This window comes from Haemorhous mexicanus, chromosome 17 (assembly GCF_027477595.1).
Source record: "Haemorhous mexicanus isolate bHaeMex1 chromosome 17, bHaeMex1.pri, whole genome shotgun sequence".
Lineage (NCBI taxonomy): Eukaryota > Metazoa > Chordata > Aves > Passeriformes > Fringillidae > Haemorhous > Haemorhous mexicanus.
In genome coordinates, this window is record NC_082357.1 from 9,303,327 (window position 1) to 9,322,921 (window position 19,595).

At 47.0% G+C, this 19,595-nt stretch overlaps 2 protein-coding genes across 2 annotated transcripts; one reads left to right on the forward strand and one right to left on the reverse strand.

Annotated features, from left to right (window-relative positions):
• Positions 1 to 1,227: 1,227 nt before the first annotated feature.
• Positions 1,228 to 7,010, reverse strand: ZP2 (zona pellucida glycoprotein 2). Its single transcript, XM_059861722.1, has 18 exons — positions 6,970 to 7,010; positions 6,819 to 6,892; positions 6,561 to 6,644; positions 6,390 to 6,484; positions 5,430 to 5,588; positions 5,062 to 5,106; positions 4,659 to 4,823; positions 4,152 to 4,248; positions 3,888 to 4,069; positions 3,351 to 3,480; positions 3,020 to 3,201; positions 2,851 to 2,942; positions 2,643 to 2,767; positions 2,194 to 2,383; positions 1,819 to 1,954; positions 1,636 to 1,732; positions 1,460 to 1,546; positions 1,228 to 1,370 (listed from the first exon to the last, which is right to left on the reverse strand). Exons 1-18 carry the CDS (start codon positions 7,008 to 7,010, stop codon positions 1,228 to 1,230), a joined length of 2,124 nt encoding a protein of 707 aa, XP_059717705.1.
• Positions 7,011 to 10,642: 3,632 nt separating this feature from the next.
• On the forward strand, positions 10,643 to 18,132 carry ANKS4B (ankyrin repeat and sterile alpha motif domain containing 4B). The gene is made up of 2 exons (XM_059861763.1): positions 10,643 to 10,859; positions 16,898 to 18,132. The coding sequence occupies exons 1-2, from the start codon at positions 10,696 to 10,698 to the stop codon at positions 17,970 to 17,972; spliced, it is 1,239 nt and encodes a 412-aa protein (XP_059717746.1). The 5' UTR covers positions 10,643 to 10,695; the 3' UTR covers positions 17,973 to 18,132.
• Positions 18,133 to 19,595: the final 1,463 nt, after the last annotated feature.

Here is a 19,595-nt window from a genome sequence, read left to right on the forward strand (position 1 = left end):
GTGAGATTCATAGTTCCATTGTTTTTATATCATTAAAATTTTGATTAAATACTAGCATAAAGTCTAATGATCATGTTCATCATGGACTCTACTACACACTCTCTTTGCATGAAATACACATTAATACTTAGAAAACACAACCTGAAGTCTATTGCATTAATAAGAGCTCACTGATAATGCCCAAGTGAAGTAGGGGCTGTGGCAGACAAGCCCACAGCATATTGGACAAGTATCAGGGTCTGGTCACTGACTTGATCTGAAACTCTACACTCAGAGAGCAGAGCTGGACTTGAGATGGTCACTCTCCCTGCTCAAACAAAATTGCCAGACAATGTTTAACCTAAGGCTGTTACACTCCTACTGCAGCAAAGCACTTTCACTCTGTCACATGCAATTATATTTTATGCCTCATTTCCTTGCCTATGCAAGGCAACGTGTACAAAATAAGAACTGCATGAAAAACTGCCTCATTTCAGGTGGGCAGTGTTACAGCTACAGACAGTGCTGTCACTATTGCAGACAAGACAGCTTCAGCTGTAATCACTTTTCCTCCCCCAGTCTGAGGGAAGAAACTGTCACCCCAAATTACACACTCCTGGTGCCCCCATTAAGTGTCCAAGAGAACCCATCAGAAAACCAGCTCTGGCAGCAGGAAGTCTGTTCCACTTCAGTTTTTCTAGTGTCCTTCGGGGCTGCTGTACACATACAGCAAAGCCTCCCTTTTCTATCTCCTTCAAAGACCTTTTGTAATGATCTGATTCCCATAAGGACAAAAGAGTTTGGTTTGTTTTGGTTTTTTTTAACAGTAAAGTTTTAACACACGTTCTGGGTGTTAAATAACTTCAGTAAAGCCAGGTTTTAATTTCCAAGTACAGTGCAGGGCTCATGTTTACAAGAGCAGCTGGAGAAGCTACTCATCCTGCAGATACTGGCACAACATGGAATTTTAAAAACCCAATTAAATGGAATCACAATCATGAACAATGATAAGCAATTCAAGAAAGGAAATTGGCTGCAAAGTCCAACAGGAATTTAACATAGCAGTGGTCTGTTTCAGAACAAAGATGCTCAGGAAATTAAGTATTATAGTCATTGTTAAGGACAAATCTACAATAAGGAGGCATTCAGAGGATGAGCAGTGTTGATTTGCATAACTAGATGCAGAAGAAGGAATACATGAGACATAATTCACCAAGTGACTACTCCAGGTTTATTTGGAAATGCACACTAATGTACCACATTTACCATGTATGCTCTTCTCTTTAGGCATTTCAGAAAAGCCAAAAATAGCAGCATTGTGGCCAGAGAGATAACAGCAACAGCAGTCATTGCAATGCCAGCCCATGCCTCCTTGCTCAGGAGAGTGCTCCCTGCAAAGCAAGGGGAAAGGCAGTTTGTGGAGACAGATCCTCACTAAGCCCAACCAGCACGCCCCCCCAGCACCACCCTGGCTCAGTACCTTGGGTTGCAGACCACTTTTCTGGCACAAGGAGGACAGGGCCCCCCAGGCTCACCACAGCAGAGTTCACAGCTGCCATCCCACTTTCTACAACAGAAACACAGCACAGTTGAATCCTGCAGTGCAGTGGGTTATCATCTTGGGTTAGTACAACCTAAAATCCACTCAGATGTTACCTCTCTTGCTTCTGGATGGCCTTGGGCATCTCGGGATGCACAATGGAGAGTCTGGGTGAAAACGGTGGCAGATCAGAACACTGCAGTGGAAGTACACCTGGGACAGAATGAGAGGAATGAGACACCTCTTCATTTTGAAACAGCAACTGCTCCTACTACTGTTCCAAGTCCAATGGCACCTACCAGGCCAGGAAGGGCTTTGTCACCAGAAACAAAAGCAAAAGTCTTCACTTCCAGCCTTTGGCGATAGTTAGCATAGCTGACACCACGCCCGACAGGGTGAAACACAGTCCTGTAGCTGTCTAGGTCATACTCACAGCTGCCAATAAATGAAAACAAGTGAGAACATCAGGGTAGAGAAGATTCGAGTTGTTGGTGTTGACTCCTTTAAGCAGCAGAATAAAGGTCAAGGTTGAGGTGCTACCTTCTTCATACAAATCCCAGCATTCCAGGGCAGCACTTAGAAGGCTCCCTCACTAAAGGGGGGAGCAGGGGAGGATTAGGGACTCCTCACACCCACTGCAAAACATGCTTTCATTTGTGTGCTGGGGCACTCACCCATCTACAACAATATTCCACTGGGGCAGTGATCTTGGCTCTGGGGAGGCCGTTGCCCAGCAGTCATCCAGTACCAGGTGGAGGTTGGGGTCATTGCGGTTCAGGACCTGAACTTCCAGGAAGATGGGCTGGCGCAGGTACCTCACTATGGGATACTGATCCTCACGGTAGGGCTGCCTGTACGAGTCCTCTGCAAGAGCCAAAGTCACTTATGTTAAATAACTCAGGGTGGGTGCAAAGAGGTTCTCAAGCTCTTCAACAGCAGCTGGTTGAGCAACTCTGTCCAAGGGCCAGAGATTTGGGATATCTGCTTCAAGCAGCATGGATGAGCAGGAAGGAAGCACACCAGGACAGAAAAAGTCCCTATACCAGAACAGTTTGCTCATCCACCCTCCCCCTCCACAAGCTCCAGATACTTCCCAGCCAACTGAGCTCAGAGCCAGCTTTACCTGGGTAGCTTAGAAGAACTAAGGAGAGGGAGCCTTGATTCACTGAAGAAGGTGGAGGAGAAAGGTTGTCTACTTTTACAGTGAGGGAGGCATCACCATTGCTGAAGGAGCACACAACTGTTAACCTGTAACAGAGAAGGAGCAGGTAAGTCATATTGTTGTGTGTGTAATGCAGCACTGGATGGGCTAAAGAGGTTTCCAGACACACCTGAGTTCACTGTCCCTTGAGATCCTGCCCAGGGGAAGGTCTGTCCATAATGCCCTCACCTCATTCTCATAATGAATCTGCTCCCCATCAAACTGCAGGTAAGTGACAGCATTAGTGAGAGCATTGCCAATGCCTGAATCCCACCCACCAGCCCTGGCCACACACTCACCCAGTGCCTGGTCCCACACCCATTCAGGGGGACATGAAACCGAACCCTGTCATTCAAAGGTGACCTGTAGGCTGGCCTGCACACAGGATCCCTGAGCCTGAGAGTATCCAAATCCAGCAGTGGTGTGGTACTCTCAGCAAGGATTTCAAAATCCATGTAGCCATCCTGGGTGCATATAGCAGCTGTAACAGAGGTTCACATAAATTATCATGTGAGTCAGTGACAGCTCTGTCTGCCAGGTGTTGGTGAGGTGAACTCATCCAACACAAAGTGTAACAATGAGCAAGGCTGAGGGAGCATAGCTGAGGAGCTGCAGGAGTCAGTCACTTACCTATTGGTGTGTGCTTCTCACAGGGGCACTCAGGGTGCATCACCATTGCCACAGTCTCCCCATGGAAGTGAAAAGCCAGTTTCAAAGAGGACATGTAGTACTGAAGTCCTGAGCAGCTCTCCCCACGTAGCTGAAGGACAAGAGTTATTCCCTTACAGTGTGACAAGAGCTCTTTTTAACACATGCTCCTGTTAGAGCTGATTAACAAATAAGCCAAGCCTGAAGAGCAGTGGCCACAGGGGAAACTCATTTGCATTGCTCCAGGCATGCCAAATACCTTCCCCCTCCAAGAGGAATATTTTCACCTCCATCTGTTTTTGCCCAAAGACTCCAGGAAACCCAAGTCACCTTGCATGATGCCTATCTATTAAAAAGTCAGCTTGCATTCATCTTTATCACACCTGCCCTCAGCCAGCCAAAGGGCATGACTGACTTGACAGATGCTTAGCCAAGGTCAAAGCTACTGTGCCTCTGGGTCGAAAAACACTAAGGAGGTGTGATCACACCAACACCTGTGATTCAAGGATCAGAACTCACCCTGGACTTCAGGATTCCCCTGCTAATATACAGCCTGACCCCTCTCTGTGTGTCCAGAGTGATTCCATTTTCCTGAAGCTGATCCATAGGGATGGTTTTATTCTCTACATCCACATCCATAAGGATCCCTGGAAAGGCTGGGATGGCAACAGTCATGTGTGTTGCATTACAGATTGCTGGACCTGCAACAACATCTTGGATAAATATAACATCAATTTCCCTGGGGCAAAAGGGGGTCAAGTTCTGGCTTTTTCCATGCATTACCTGGAGCACAAAGCATTCTTGACTCCACAGTCAGTCCACGCTCAGGAGGGCCATACATGAGCTTGAGTGCCACAGTGTAGAGCACCTTATCATTGTGCTGACAAAGAAGATGGAGCTCTATTAGACAGTGCTCAGCTCTGATCCATCATAGGACCAACCCCAGAGGGCCACACACTGCATCAGGTTCAGGTCTGCATCAGCAGCTTCTTCCCACCTCCCCCTTTCTAAAAACAGCTGCTGATCATGAGACTGCCAGTCAGATGTTCCCAGGACTGGCTGTAGCTAGAATTCTGCTTCTGGAGATTCCCACTCCCTGTGCCTTCCCAGATCCTTGTGCCAGGCAGTTCAGTGACAGCTCTGCCCACACCAGTCAGCCCAGCAGTGCATCAGCCTGACACCAGCTCTGGCCCTGGCCTGACAATGCCTTTCCCAGGTCTACAGGAGAGAGACAGTGCTGCCCAGACAGGGGCTGGGTAACTCCTCAGGGCTGATTCTCCATTCACATACCTTGTAGGACACAACTCCAGTGGCAGCAAAGGCCACCTGAAAGATCAGGTTGTGGCCATCAACTAGAAAGTTATAGCCTTGCTGCACTGCTTGCCCAAGGCTTAGCTGATGTATTCTGGTTCCATCATCAACTGACAGATTCCAGGACATTGGAGTTGCTGGAACCTGCAAAGCAGGAAATCAAAAGGCACAGAAGCATCAAGGCATTAGATTTTCATTCTGCAGGGCTGCCACCTCCCAAGCTTTACATTGAACCCTATATTGACAGGGCAGAGCTAAGCTTCCCAACAAGATGCAAGTCCATCAGAGAGGTCCCTGCCCAAACATGGAGATATCAGGCTCAGCTTATCCCAAAACCCCAGGCACTCCCCCCAGCTCCCTTCACAAGGTGGAAGGAACATACCTTATGCTCATCACTGAGACTTGAAATGAGTCCTGGGAAGGTAACCTGAAACACATCATGAAAATTAGACTGCAGGAACTTGCAGGGTAGTAAGCCACAGCAAAACCTCTACTACAGCTTCCTAAAGTAAACTGCCAGCATCAGCTTCCCCTGCAATAGGACTGGAGCCAGACTGGGTGCATCATTAATGACCATTTGCAAACCAGCTCTCCAAAGAGCCAGCAGCCAAGCCAAAGTGAACACGCAGCCAAGAGAGCTCCTTGCAGCTCATTGGAGCTTTCCTCAGATCCCAGAGAACTCCAAGAGACAGCCACCCTGCCTTGCAAGCCTCAGAGCAGGATCTACAGCACTCCCACCCCTCTACTTACTGCCATGAAGTCTTTGGTGCAGTTTGTTGCACCAGCAAACACAGGAGCAGTGACTTCATCCACAGGAATGCTGTCACAGTGAGTGCTGTAGGTGATATTTGTCTCCTCTCCCATCGTGTCATTCACCATCAGCTTCAGCCAGAGCTGGTGCTGGCCATGCTACAGACAAGAGAGATTCATTAGAAAGAGGCTGCAGTGCTCACTACAGCCTGAGGGCACCTAAAAGCTATTGGGCCTGAACTCTAACTCCAGAGCTGGTTTAGGTGCTTGCATCAGTGCAAGGACAAGGTGACTTCTTGCTTGAAATGCCCAAAGGAAAAGGATGAGCTCTTTAGGAAAGCAGAGGGGCACAGGGTTAGGTTGAGGAGCAGAAGAGACAAGGAGAACTGCAGAAGTCAAGGAGAAAACTCCAAGGAGTAGCAGGATCTAGTGCCAGAGTCAGCTGTCCAAAAAAAATAAGCTAATAAACAGCAGAACAGAGTCTTGTGGTATTTCAAATACTTAAAAGCAACAGATAGCAGTAAAGCATCTGGTTCTGGCCTCCCACTGACTATTCTACCTCAACAGCTCTGATCAGCATATGGTGCTAATTGTCTGTCAGTACACATCCAAATAGATTGGTGTTCTGAAACTCTTGAACCTGGTCCATCTCCCTACAAGAAAACCTGTCAAGAAATTCAAGTCCTCCACAGGAGAACATAACATTTAAGGCAAGCTGAGGGATTTAATGCATAGTTGAACAAATAAGAGTTTCAGTAGCTTTGGATTTGGTTTTCTTTTTCAATTTTTGTCATGAAATGTTCTTCTATAAAAGTTTTAGATTATCAGAAGTATAAGTGTCCTCAGTCTTGAGGAAAGTTAGAAATACAAACCCTATTAAACCCAGTCCTGTCCAGGGAAAAACAAATAAACATCTCCTAACTCCATCACAGCAGCTTGCCAGGATGAAGGCCCCTTTACCTGCAGGCTGGTGCAGTTGACAAACAGGACACTGAGCATCAGCCTCTCATGATCCACAGTGTGGTCACAGGACATGATCTCCTCACCATTCACATCTAGGAGGGATGTGGAAGATTAGCCCTGCAGCAGGCAGGTCTCAGCAGGAAGGGCCAGGGCAGCAGCACTACATACCAACAACACACACATGCCAGGAGTAGTTGCTGAGCTCTCTGGAAAACTCAACTTCCATCCCATGCTTATGGCAGGTCACATTCTCTGCAGAGGGAAGACCACCATGAGCTCCAGCAAGCCCTCCTGGAGGCACACACCCTGCAAGCCCCCAGCCAGGCACCCTTCAGAGCCCCTCCCATGCCAAGGCAGAGGGGAAGCAGCTCCCAGCAAGCCCAAACCCACATCCCCACCACAGCCAGCCCAGAGAGGGGACAGTACCCAAGAGATCCTGGTGCCCCAGGCCATCAGCACAAGGGGCTAAGCACAGCAAAAATCCAAACAGGAGCAGCAACCTGCAAGGAAAAGAGAATCAAATGTGAGAGCAGCAAGGAAAGGACCCAGCACCCCTTGTACCCCAAACTACACTCACCACATCCTTGAGGTGCTCCAGCACTGCTGCTCAAACCCCATCTCTTCAGGACACCACAAGCTTGGTCCTTGGCTGCCCAGGGAGGGTTTTATAGGTCCTGGGTCTGGCTCACACAGGTGCCACCTCTCTGCTGCCCAGGGAACAGAGCACCTGCACCTGCTGCTCCTTGAGTGGGGTGGCTCACAGGAGACCTTAAGGTAATACTAAGTCTTTAACAGGGGTTGCTCTATTTTGAGGGCTCTGATAACGTATCCCCTTTCTTCCCATGTTAGGTATTTCATGGAAAATTGAATGTCTGTTTTGGCAGTTATTTTTTTAATGGAGTTTTCTGTGCCAGCATGACAGCATCTGAGACACCAGTGAGCTCAGCGTGGCTTTCCTCGGGGCTGTTTGAAGCACTGGTGAATATATCATGGGGCAAGAGATCCCTGAAACCAAGGGAAATGTTTTAACAAAGCAAAGAGCCTGAATGCCAGGTCAGGACTTCAACTTTGAGCACTCACAGCAAAAACTGCAGAAGTCCCTGTGGCACACCAGGTAATGTCCCTGCTCCCTGCTGTGTGCAGGCTCTGCAAGGGATGCCCTTGGACCCAGAGCAGAGCAGCAATCACATCAGCTGGGTGTCACACTGAGCCTGGCATGGGTGACCCTCAGCCCAGTGTGGGTCAGGTTCAGCCTGGCTGTGGGAACTGGCTGCTCAAGAGGACATCCCTAAGAAGTGAAGAAATAAACTCTTACTTTTGTTTTAAATGTTGTCATCATCTCTGAATTGTGTAGCCACGATTACCCAGTGTGACTAATTTCATTCTTCTCTAAGCCCATTAGCTCCAAAGATCTCATTAGGCAAGCAGAGACTTACTTGCCTCCCCTTGCATGGCCTTTACCATACCACATTTGGTGCTTAGAAAAGTTGCAGTGAGGAAATGTTGTGCTGGGAAACACCTCATGCAAAACAGATGGCACAGCAACATCACTGTGCAGGTTTATGCTCCAAATTATCTACAACAACCTAACTGGTGGTGCTGCAGCCTTTCAGCCTAAATAGTTTGTTTAACTGGCAATATTTTATTTGAGACAGTTATCAAATTAATAGAATAATACCCATATACACAGTGAAATCCAAAAACAAATCAAAGCTGCTGGTTAAATCATTCATTAGTTTACAAAACCACGTAGCATCCCAACAGTTTCTCATGGGCCTGGTAAGACATTTCAATTGGAAGTGGAATGGTTCTGAAGTTCTTTTCAAACACAAAAAGAAAAGCTTCATTCTAACTATCCAGGGAGTTTAAAAAGTTCACAATTTTGAGCCTTAGCCTCAAAAGAATAATCTCTATTCAGGCTGAGAAATTTACCTCATTTGATGTTGAATCATTTATTCCATTTCAAGTTGAGGTTTTTGGATGGGACAACGATGAACGAGTACCAGGAGTTTAGAAACAGATGAAGATTTTGTTTGCTCTTTTCTTTCTTCTTTCTTTTTTGTGATGCCCACTTTTATGACAGAAATAATAATAAAGCTGGCAAAGTCCTGAAGCTTCTCCCCAAATGACAAGGGTTTTGCTTTACCTCTAATTAAAACTTGGAGCAATCGTTTCCCATTTAGCATTATACTGGGTAAGTTTAAAAGCAATATTTTCAGATGTTAATGGTAAAAATTACTCTGAGATCAACACTTTTTGTGCTGAATTAATTAAGGGAAAATCAAATTCAGGTACTTCTGTAGTAAAAACTAAGTATCTTGAAAATTAGAAGGACCCTTCTGCCACCAAATCACTTTTCATGAGTGTATCATGTTTCCTCTCTCCTAGCAGGCACTGGTGGTGTATGCAGTATGTTAATGGTAATCATTTTACCCCTAAAAAAAGGCCTAGGAAAAGAAATAAAATTCAATGGCATTAATAAACAGATGGTTTTATATATATATACATGTGTTTCCTATCTTTGTTCTGCAACAGCTAGTTTTTCTTGTAGTTGTAAATTTAGCTCTGTGCTGAGCCTGGTTAAAAAGAAAACAAAATAAATGGCTGCATTTTTATTAGAAAATTATTAATGCAGTGCAGGGAACCTGAGAAAGGGCTGAGAGTAAAACTGTCTTCCAAAGTGGGGATGGACACTGGTCTGGGTGAGGCACAGCCCATCCTGACTGCCCTGGGAGGGCAGGACAGCACCAGGGACACCAGGGACAGTCTGGGTGACACGAGGGACAACCAGGGCTTGGCTTTAACCTGACCTGGGGCTGTTTCTTCCAAGGTTCAAACCATGAGGGACAACCAGGGCTTGGCTTTACCCTGACCTGGAGCTGTTTATTCCAAGGTTCAAACCTGTCACTGGCTCTCCTTGTCCTCATGGGAAGAAAAAGGTTGGTACAAGTTCATTCCTGAAGAGCTCTTCAGTGCCTGTCTGAGAAAATAATGAAGACAGAAAGCCCATTTTGAGAGGTCTCTGGTGTGTCCCAGGGGCAGAATTATGGGATGTAAATGAGGTGGCAGAATTCCATTTGGGGATTGCACCAACTCTGAGCAGGGAGTTGGTTTGTGATTCTCTAATGGGGGCACAGCTAGCAACAAAACCCCACTGCTAATTGCTGAGGGTAGAGTGTCTGAGGTCCAGGTTAATTCAGTGAGTCACAGAAAACAGCTTGGCAAAAAGTAATGTTTATGTGGCAACTCTTGTGAATGTGGCCAGGAGAGCCCTGAGCTCACAGCACTGCAGGAAGCTGCAGTCGCCTCTTACCAACTTCTCAGCTGCTTTTTGAAAACTGGCTGTTTGTATGGCTTGCTCTTAGTAATTCTTTTGAACTTTAAGTTAGAATGAGTCTAATTTCATAAGTTTCTGGCTGTAGAGGTAGCCCTTAATGCCAGGGGGAATGATTTCTAAATCAAGAAATCATTATTTGTGATGGGGACTGGACCCATCTGTTCCCAGGCAAGGACCACAGTGCCCAGCTGGGGCAGTGGGTGCAGGCCCATCATGTTTCTTCTTCTGGAATTCCCTGTGGTATCCTGAGGGAATCCTGCACATTTTTTCTGTGTCTAAAGAGAGACTACAATACCTGTCAGAAGAGTTTTATATTTGTCAATTTCCTGAAGATCCCCTGGTGAAATGCACCATACACAGCTGTGGTTTTGCCAGCTGTGACTTGCAGACCTGTTGGGGGTTTTATCCAAACATCACCCTGTGCCCATTTCCAGTCTGTGTGCACAAAGTGGTTCCATGGAAGGGCCTGCTTTGGCAGGGGAGTGACTTGTTTTCAAATACAGCATGCCAGTAAAAGATGGGTTACAAGGGGCTCCACCAGGAAAGGTAACTGCTCCTGCTTTCCTCCCATCATACTCAGGGATACTTTAATTCTTGGGGTGAAACCTGGTCACACTGTCATGGCCTTTTGAAGGTTATTTTGGAAGTCCTTTTGCAATTCCTACAGAACATTCAGGCAAAGACATGGAGAAGATGACTGGATTCCCTCTCTAAGTAGTCAATTATGCAACAAACTGAACATGGCAGAGCCACCTTCCAGGAAATGAGAGCATTCCCCACCCCACAGCCTCGTTCCCTGCGCGCAACTCCAGACAAAGCCTGCAAGGATGAACTTTGCCTCCCCCTTCCCCTCCTCACAGGGATGTCTCAGCTTGTAATCATTAATGAGCTCTCCTGTGATGGAAGAGTGACTGTGCAGCCCAGATATCACTCAGAGCTGCTTGGGGGAGCCAGGAGCTGCTGAAAATGTCCAGCAGGTACCACAAAGCGGCGGCCGACGGCAACGTGGACCTGCTGAAAGAGGCCACCAGGAAAGACCTCAACACTTCAGATGAAGATGGGATGACTCCCACCCTTCTGGCAGCCTACCACGGGTACCTGGAAGCTCTGGAAGTCATTTGCAGGAGGGGGTAAGTTCAGCCAGCCTCCTCTGCTCACAGCCTCAAAACTACAATTCCTGCCTCGTGTTTCTAAGGCCCCAGTGACCTCCAGCCCAAAAGGCTGAAAATCACAATAATTCCTTTTATGCACTGCCAATGCCTGTTCCTTTGGTGGCAGTGGTTTCAGTCCAGAGCCTGCAGGGAGGTCTCTGTTGTTTTCTCAGACAGGGGTGAGGAGCTCTTCAGGTGTCTGTCAGTGAGAGCACATCAGCATCCACAGGAGCACTTCTGCTCCTGCAGAGAGCACCCAGAGAAGAAGGGCCCTGGCACCTTTCCTTCCCTCCCTGGAGAAGGTTGCCAACAACCTTTGAGGATATCTTGAGACAGGTTCCGTAGAGAAATCCCTAATTTGAAACAATTTCAGCAAAAACTATCTCCCATTTGCTTCCAAAGTGCAGTTAGTAGGCACTTGTGAAGATTTAATGGTGTCCAGAGGTGAGTCACAACAGACAGTCCTGAGCCAGTAACAGCTAAAATGGTCTTTTTTAAATGTGCTAAAATGTGCTTTTTTAACAACCACCATCAGGCTAAAACAGAGAATACTGATTCAGAAGCCTTGATAGGACCCTTGTAAACCAGAAAAAAAAAATAAATAAAGGAAAAAAATGAAAGGAGGATTTTCTACGGGTTTATTTTCTAGTAATAAAATGTCTGAATCATTTAAATGTCTTACATGGTTAGAATGTCTTACTGAAGTGGTAATTACCTCTCTACCATCAGTACTCTATTGCTCAGAGCCTACCTTTTAAACTGTGGCTCTGTAATAACATCTAATTAAAGAAAATCTGCTCTTGTGTAGAGATAGAGTTAATAAAATGTTCTTTTGCAGAACAGTGAACAGATTGCAGGGAACAGTTGAATAACTATTTGGATGTATCTGAGTTTTCTTTTATTAAAAATGGAGTTGAAAAAAATTCTTTTCATAGATTTGCTTTATAGCTCCTTGGCTCAGGTGTGGCTGTGGTATCACAATGAAAAGGACCTTTGGACTGTGTGGTTGTTGCTGTGTCCTCAGGAGAGGCAAAAATAGATTGACAGTTTTTCAACTTGTGCAATTAAGGCAGCTCCCAGGAAATACCTGTCAATAATGTTTGTCCCTGAACATCTGCAAGCCAGAACAACTAGATAAGGAACAATTAGAAGAATAATTTTTTTTTTTCAAAATTTGAGTGAAAAATATATCTCCTACCACATAAGCTGACAGAAATCACAACAGATGACACAAAGATCAAAATTTCTGTATATTTCTTATTGTGTGTATTTTTAATTCTTTTTCGTGCTAGAGGGCAGCTTTGGGACAGTATCACCTCAAAATCTTCAAATATATGTGTTTACCTCTATTTAATCTAAGATTTCCTGACACAATCAGGAGGATGTGTCTGTCAGAGGTATGGCTGCATTCTCACTGTGTTTTTGGGGAGAAGCTGAGTTTTAGAAGACGTTTGAGCTGTTCTCCAGTCAGTTAATGTTTTCTTGTGAGAAAATATTTTAATTATTTTTAGCAAATTTGTCCCTTCCTTGATGAGGTTTCCCGAAAGAGACTCTGAGGTACAGGGCAATTTTCTTTAGAGTGGGTGCAGATTTTAGGACTCTCAGGCTTTGGCCCTGGGAAATTTAGCAATCAACCCCTATCATCTTGAAATCATTTGTCTTCCCAGGTGTCAGGAGACATTTTCTCTGCTTGCCTTGCAGGTACGTGAATAAAGGCAAGACCAAATAGCAGAATCTGCTCTCTTTTGTGTGAGCCTTTTCCTTGGGAAGGCAGGGAGTGTGAGAACCCAGAGCAGATGTCAAACCTTGTGCAAAGTCCCCCTGAGCTGGGAGCAGCCCCTCGAGATTGTCAATTGTTTGAGACTCAAAGGCTGGCAGGTTCCAGGGGGAGCAGAGACCACAACCAGCTCTGGAGGGCCCTGGGGGGATGGATGACCCAGCCCTCCCCAGCTCAGGATGCCCAGCCAGCTCACTAATGTGGGAATTCAGGAGCCCAGCACGCCCAGCCACAGCCAGGCAGCTCCCCAGGGCACGGCCACAAGAGCAGAAATATGTCCACATGGCTTCCACATGTCTGAGGGGAGAAACTTTGATCCTCAGCTGCCACCTCCTTGTGGCAGAGCCTGAGCAAAGCTGGCTCTGCTGGACCCCTGACCTCAGCCCTGCCTGGGGCAGCTCAGGCTGAATGTGTGCTCAGATCCAGCCCTCAACAAACCTGGCAGTGCTTTTCCCCAGAGCCCCAAAGGCAGAGAGGAGTGCCTGGAGGACATTTGTGACAGATGTACCATGTCTGTCACAGTACAGCTCCAAGTCATTGAAATGCTTGAACTCCCAAGAGCAGAAATTCTCCTTGGAAATTTGGTCCCTGGCTCTGAAGTCAATAAAGATTTTGGGCTTCTGTGGCCACCCTGTTGGCTGGTCACAGGAGGACACAACCTCTGTTCTGAGCATTGCCAAGGCTGACCTTGCCAAATGTGTATCTAAATATTCAAGCTGACTCTCGTGGGCAGGCAGCAGTTCAGTGTGAAGTCAGTGCAAGAGTTAAAAATCAAGCAATACTTTTCACTGGCTTTAAATTCAATTGAAAAATGTGGCATTTTATTTTCTAATGAACTTCTGCATTTCAAACCATCATGAGTAAAAGCAGCTTACAGAGAACAAAAGAGCTGAAAAACAATGCATCTATCTGGGCTTAAACTAATAGAAATGGAGACAAATGGGCAATCAGGGCTTTACTCTGGATTATTTACCACCTATTATTACCCACCTAAAATTTACTGCAGGAGCTCATTAAGTGTGCATCACTGTGGCCAGTGAGGAATCTTTCTAATATGTCTTTTATTTGACATGCAAAAGGAACAAATCTCCAAGAGCACTTTAAAATATTCCATGCAAATGTTCTTGAAACAGTTTTGCCAGCAATTCCAATGAGAATAAGTCAAAACCTGAGCCCACTTTTAGTTACTAGACGCTGGGATGACAAAGGAAATGCTCTGGCTCCCTTATGGGGAGATGCAGTCACAGTCAGCCCTGTGAACTCGTGTAACTCCCAGGGCAGGAATTGGAGCTCATGTCACACACACAGCCACACTCAGGGCAGGAATTGGAGCTCATGTCACACACACAGAGCCACATTCAGGGCAGGAATTGGAGCTCATGTCACACACAGAGCCACACTCAGGGCAGGAATTGGAGCTCATGTCACACACACACACAGCCACAGTCAGGGCAGGAATTGGAGCTCATGTCACACACACAGAGCCACACTCAGGGCAGGAATTGGAGCTCATGTCACACACACAGAGCCACACTCAGGGCAGGAATTGGAGCTCATGTCACACACACAGAGCCACACTCAGGGCAGGAATTGGAGCTCATGTCACACACAGAGCCACACTCAGGGCAGGAATTGGAGCTCATGTCACACACACAGAGCCACACTCAGGGCAGGAACTGGAGCTCATGTCACACACACAGAGCCACACTCAGGGCAGGAATTGGAGCTCATGTCACACACGCAGAGCCACACTCAGGGCAGGAATTTGAGCTCATGTCACACACACAGCCACACTCAGGGCAGGAATTGGAGCTCATGTCACACACACAGAGCCACACTCAGGGCAGGAATTGGAGCTCATGTCACACACAGAGCCACACTCAGGGCAGGAATTGGAGCTCATGTCACACACACAGAGCCACACTCAGGGCAGGAATTGGAGCTCATGTCACACACAGAGCCACACTCAGGGCAGGAATTGGAGCTCATGTCACACTCACAGCCACACTCAGGGCAGGAATTGGAGCTCATGTCACACACACAGAGCCACACTCAGGGCAGGAATTGGAGCTCATGTCACACACACACAGCCACACTCAGGGCAGGAATTGGAGCTCATGTCACACACACAGCCACACTCAGGGCAGGAATTGGAGCTCATGTCACACACACAGAGCCACATTCAGGGCAGGAATTGGAGCTCATGTCACACACACAGAGCCACACTCAGGGCAGGAATTGGAGCTCATGCCACACACAGAGCCACACTCAGGGCAGGAATTGGAGCTCATGTCACACACACAGCCACACTCAGGGCAGGAATTGGAGCTCATGTCACACACACAGAGCCACACTCAGGGCAGGAATTGGAGCTCATGTCACACACACAGAGCCACACTCAGGGCAGGAATTGGAGCTCATGCCACACACAGAGCCACACTCAGGGCAGGAATTGGAGCTCATGTCACACACAGAGCCACACTCAGGGCAGGAATTGGAGCTCATGTCACACACACAGAGCCACACTCAGGGCAGGAACTGGAGCTCATGTCACACACAGAGCCACACTCAGGGCAGGAATTGGAGCTCATGTCACACACGCAGAGCCACACTCAGGGCAGGAATTGGAGCTCATGTCACACACGCAGAGCCACACTCAGGGCAGGAATTTGAGCTCATGTCACACACACAGCCACACTCAGGGCAGGAATTGGAGCTCATGTCACACACACAGAGCCACACTCAGGGCAGGAATTGGAGCTCATGTCACACACAGAGCCACACTCAGGGCAGGAATTGGAGCTCATGTCACACACACAGAGCCACACTCAGGGCAGGAACTGGAGCTCATGTCACACTCACAGCCACACTCAGGGCAGGAATTGGAGCTCATGTCACACACACAGAGCCACACTCAGGGCAGGAATTGGAGCTCATGTCACACACACAGCCACACTCAGGGCAGGAATTGGAGCTCATGTCACACACAGAGCCACACTCAGGGCAGGAATTGGAGCTCATGTCACACACAGAGCCACACTCAGGGCAGGAATTGGAGCTCATGCCACACACAGAGCCACACTCAGGGCAGGAATTGGAGCTCATGCCACACACAGAGCCACACTCAGGGCAGGAATTGGAGCTCATGTCACACACACAGCCACACTCAGGGCAGGAATTGGAGCTCATGTCACACACACAGAGCCACACTCAGGGCAGGAATTGGAGCTCATGTCACACACAGAGCCACACTCAGGGCAGGAATTGGAGCTCATGCCACACACAGAGCCACACTCAGGGCAGGAATTGGAGCTCATGTCACACACACAGCCACACTCAGGGCAGGAATTGGAGCTCATGTCACACACACACAGCCACACTCAGGGCAGGAATTGGAGCTCACGTCACACACACAGAGCCACACTCAGGGCAGGAATTGGAGCTCATGTCACACTCACAGCCACACTCAGGGCAGGAATTGGAGCTCATGTCACACACACAGAGCCACACTCAGGGCAGGAATTGGAGCTCATGTCACACACACACAGCCACACTCAGGGCAGGAATTGGAGCTCATGTCACACACACAGCCACACTCAGGGCAGGAATTGGAGCTCATGTCACACACACAGAGCCACATTCAGGGCAGGAATTGGAGCTCATGTCACACACACAGAGCCACACTCAGGGCAGGAATTGGAGCTCATGCCACACACAGAGCCACACTCAGGGCAGGAATTGGAGCTCATGTCACACACACAGCCACACTCAGGGCAGGAATTGGAGCTCATGTCACACACACAGAGCCACACTCAGGGCAGGAATTGGAGCTCATGTCACACACAGAGCCACACTCAGGGCAGGAATTGGAGCTCATGCCACACACAGAGCCACACTCAGGGCAGGAATTGGAGCTCATGTCACACACACAGCCACACTCAGGGCAGGAATTGGAGCTCATGTCACACACACACAGCCACACTCAGGGCAGGAATTGGAGCTCATGTCACACACGGAGCCACACTCAGGGCAGGAATTGGAGCTCATGCCACACACAGAGCCACATTCAGGGCTTGTGCCAGTGGGTGCAGCCCTGTTCTAGCAGCTGGAGCCAAGCAGAGCCTTTGTCCCTGGGCTGTTCTCCTCAGAGCAGAGCACAGTGACACGTTTGCTGTCTGCCCAGTGCCACTGCAGAGCTCAGTGTGGTACCCAGCTCACTGTGTGCTGTTTTCCCTGGTAGGGGTGACCCAGACAAGTGTGACATCTGGGGGAACACGCCCCTGCACCACGCTGCCTGCAATGGCCACATGCACTGCGTCTCCTTCCTGGTCAGCTTTGGGGCCAACCTCTTTGCTCTGGACAACGACCTGCGCACGCCCCTGGAGGCAGCTGCCAGCAGGGACCGCCGGGAGTGCGTCCAGATCCTGGACAAAGCTGCCACCGAGCAGAACTTGCTGAACCCAAAGAAGGTCTCCAAACAAAAGGCACAGGCCCAGAGGAACGTCGAGAGACAGATCAAGGAATGTGAGAAGCGCCAGGAGAAACACCAGCAGGAAATGAACCGGAATTATGTTAAAGAAAAGGTTGACACCGTGAATTCTTCCAAAGGAACGCACTCCAGGGTAAAGCTGCCCGGGCTATTTGCTTCAAATGCCACAAGTACTTTAACCAAAACCCTGAAAGATACCTTGAAACTCAAGACAAGAAAGACAGCCGACAGCACAAGAAGGCAGGAAACACAAAGAAATGACCAAGAGGATGATATGGGTAGGAAAAGTGTGATGCATTTGTTTGATGAGAAAGAGGAGGATGAATTACTGAATGACCTTGGAGAGAAAAACCTTGCTGGTAATGACAGTCAGCTCTCCATTTTTCAGAGGCCAGGTCTCGGCAAGATTGTGTTTGGAAGGAATTTGGCTGCAGAGGTAAATCCTGAAACTGTGTCTTCTGAGAAAGAAGGTGTAAGAGATACAATTGCCAGTGAGCTCTTTCAGCATGAAAACACTGAGAATGGCAGGGAAGATGATGCTGAAAACAGTGCTGATGTCCCTTGGAATGAGGAAGAAGTCGTTTGGGATGATGAGGAAACAGAGAATACACCCCTCGAGGTATTTCTGGCATCACAGATGCTGGATGAGTTTCTTCCAGTCTTCATGAGGGAAAAAATTGATTTAGATGCCCTGATGCTATGTTCTGATGAAGATCTACAGAGCATTCAGATGGAGCTTGGGCCAAGAAAGAAAGTCCTGAATGCTGTGAATAAAAGAAAACAGGCACTCAAGAACCCTGGAAAAACTGTAGATACTTGCTTATAAATTATGTTGTTGTTGTTGCCTACTGATTCATTAACTTTCCCTTTTTCCAGTGTCCAACTCTTTTCAGAAGTCTGCTAAAGCAAAAGGCAGAGAGGTTACCAATTGCTTTAGGAAGTACACCAGGGATAACATTTTTTCTCTCTGGATCGGTAATTGTGGTGAACAGCATATTAAGTAAAGTATATTCTGCCAAAAAGCAAAACTATGAAGTTAAAAACCATAAAGCTTTTTCTCCCTGAACTGTTTATGTGGATTGGATTTCTTTTAGTCCAGATAATTTCAAATATCAGTGAAGGCCAGGCCAGCTGGATTCCTTAATAAAGCCCTTCCTTTCTTCTCCAAAACCACAATGCAAAGAGCATTCTCAGAGTCTGAGAGCTTTGAGTTTTCTCCATTTGCTTCTGTAAGATCAGTAAAACCACTCTTCCTAGTACTGGTGGTATGTAAGAAAAGGAATCTGAATCTTGATTTTTGCTCTGGTTTATTGACTCGAATCACCTTTGAATTAATGTAAATAAGACTAATTTACAGCAAGTCTTATATATTTGTCAGTAAAGTTTTTACTTCTGTATTGACAATAATTTAAAAATACATGAAGTAGCTTCCCAAGAGATGTCCAGTGTAAGCTGTCTATTCCTTTCTTGTCTCATTAGACTGGATCCAATTGCCAGCACCCTCATGTCCTAAATGTCATCAAGGCTGCAATACTTCTAACTACAAGAAGCTGAGGTTTAATTTTCAAAATTTTGGATCTATTTTGGTATATCCCCAGCTTGATTCCTATAGGCTGCATTTTCCATGCAAAGTCCCAGAAATGAGGATTCATATCACACACCACTTTCTGTGGGTTGTTGTCAGCCTTAGCCTGAGAGCTGTGTATCACACACAGCTCATAAAAATAAAAAAAGAAAATGAGCTTGCTGCTGTGGAAGCTCCTGCTCTTCCCACTCTATCTGGAGGCATTCACAGCAGGGTTCCCCTGTTCCCTTGGGAAGCCAGCACTATCAGATATAAATTAATCACTCTTGTTGAGTTTTGTGAATTTAATAAAGTGCTTTTAGCAGCCATGCTCTGGCTCAGATCACAGATTTTGCATGCACATTCATTAGCAGAACATTTATCTTTAAAGCTCTTTTTATATCTTTCCATTAGCCAGCTATGATTTTTTTCCTTAGGGCTATGCTACATTTGTGGATGCTAATCCTGGTTAATAATCTGTTATTTCATGTTTCTTCTTTCCATCTCATCTTGTGACTGTGATTTGTGTATTATATCTTTTCTTGGATGGACTTTATACTGCATTCTTCCCTGCTTGGATTCCTGTACGCAGCAGGTTGATATGTTCTTCTATTAAGCAATCACATCAAACTCCTGTTCTGTTCAACCTTCCACAATTGCTTTTTCCACTCCTGTGCTTTGCTGTTTTCAGACTTTATCAACCCCTTTGTTTCCTTTAGAGTCTGGAAGCACTGGAATCCCAGCTGTGACTCCTTCCAGTTCAGCTGGAGAGTCTTTATGTACCACACCTGCAATCCTAGAGCAGAACCCAAACCCAAATCATAAAACCAGGCAATCTCACACGAGCACAGCCCCACCAAGCACAAGGTTCTCTTCCTTAAGGAT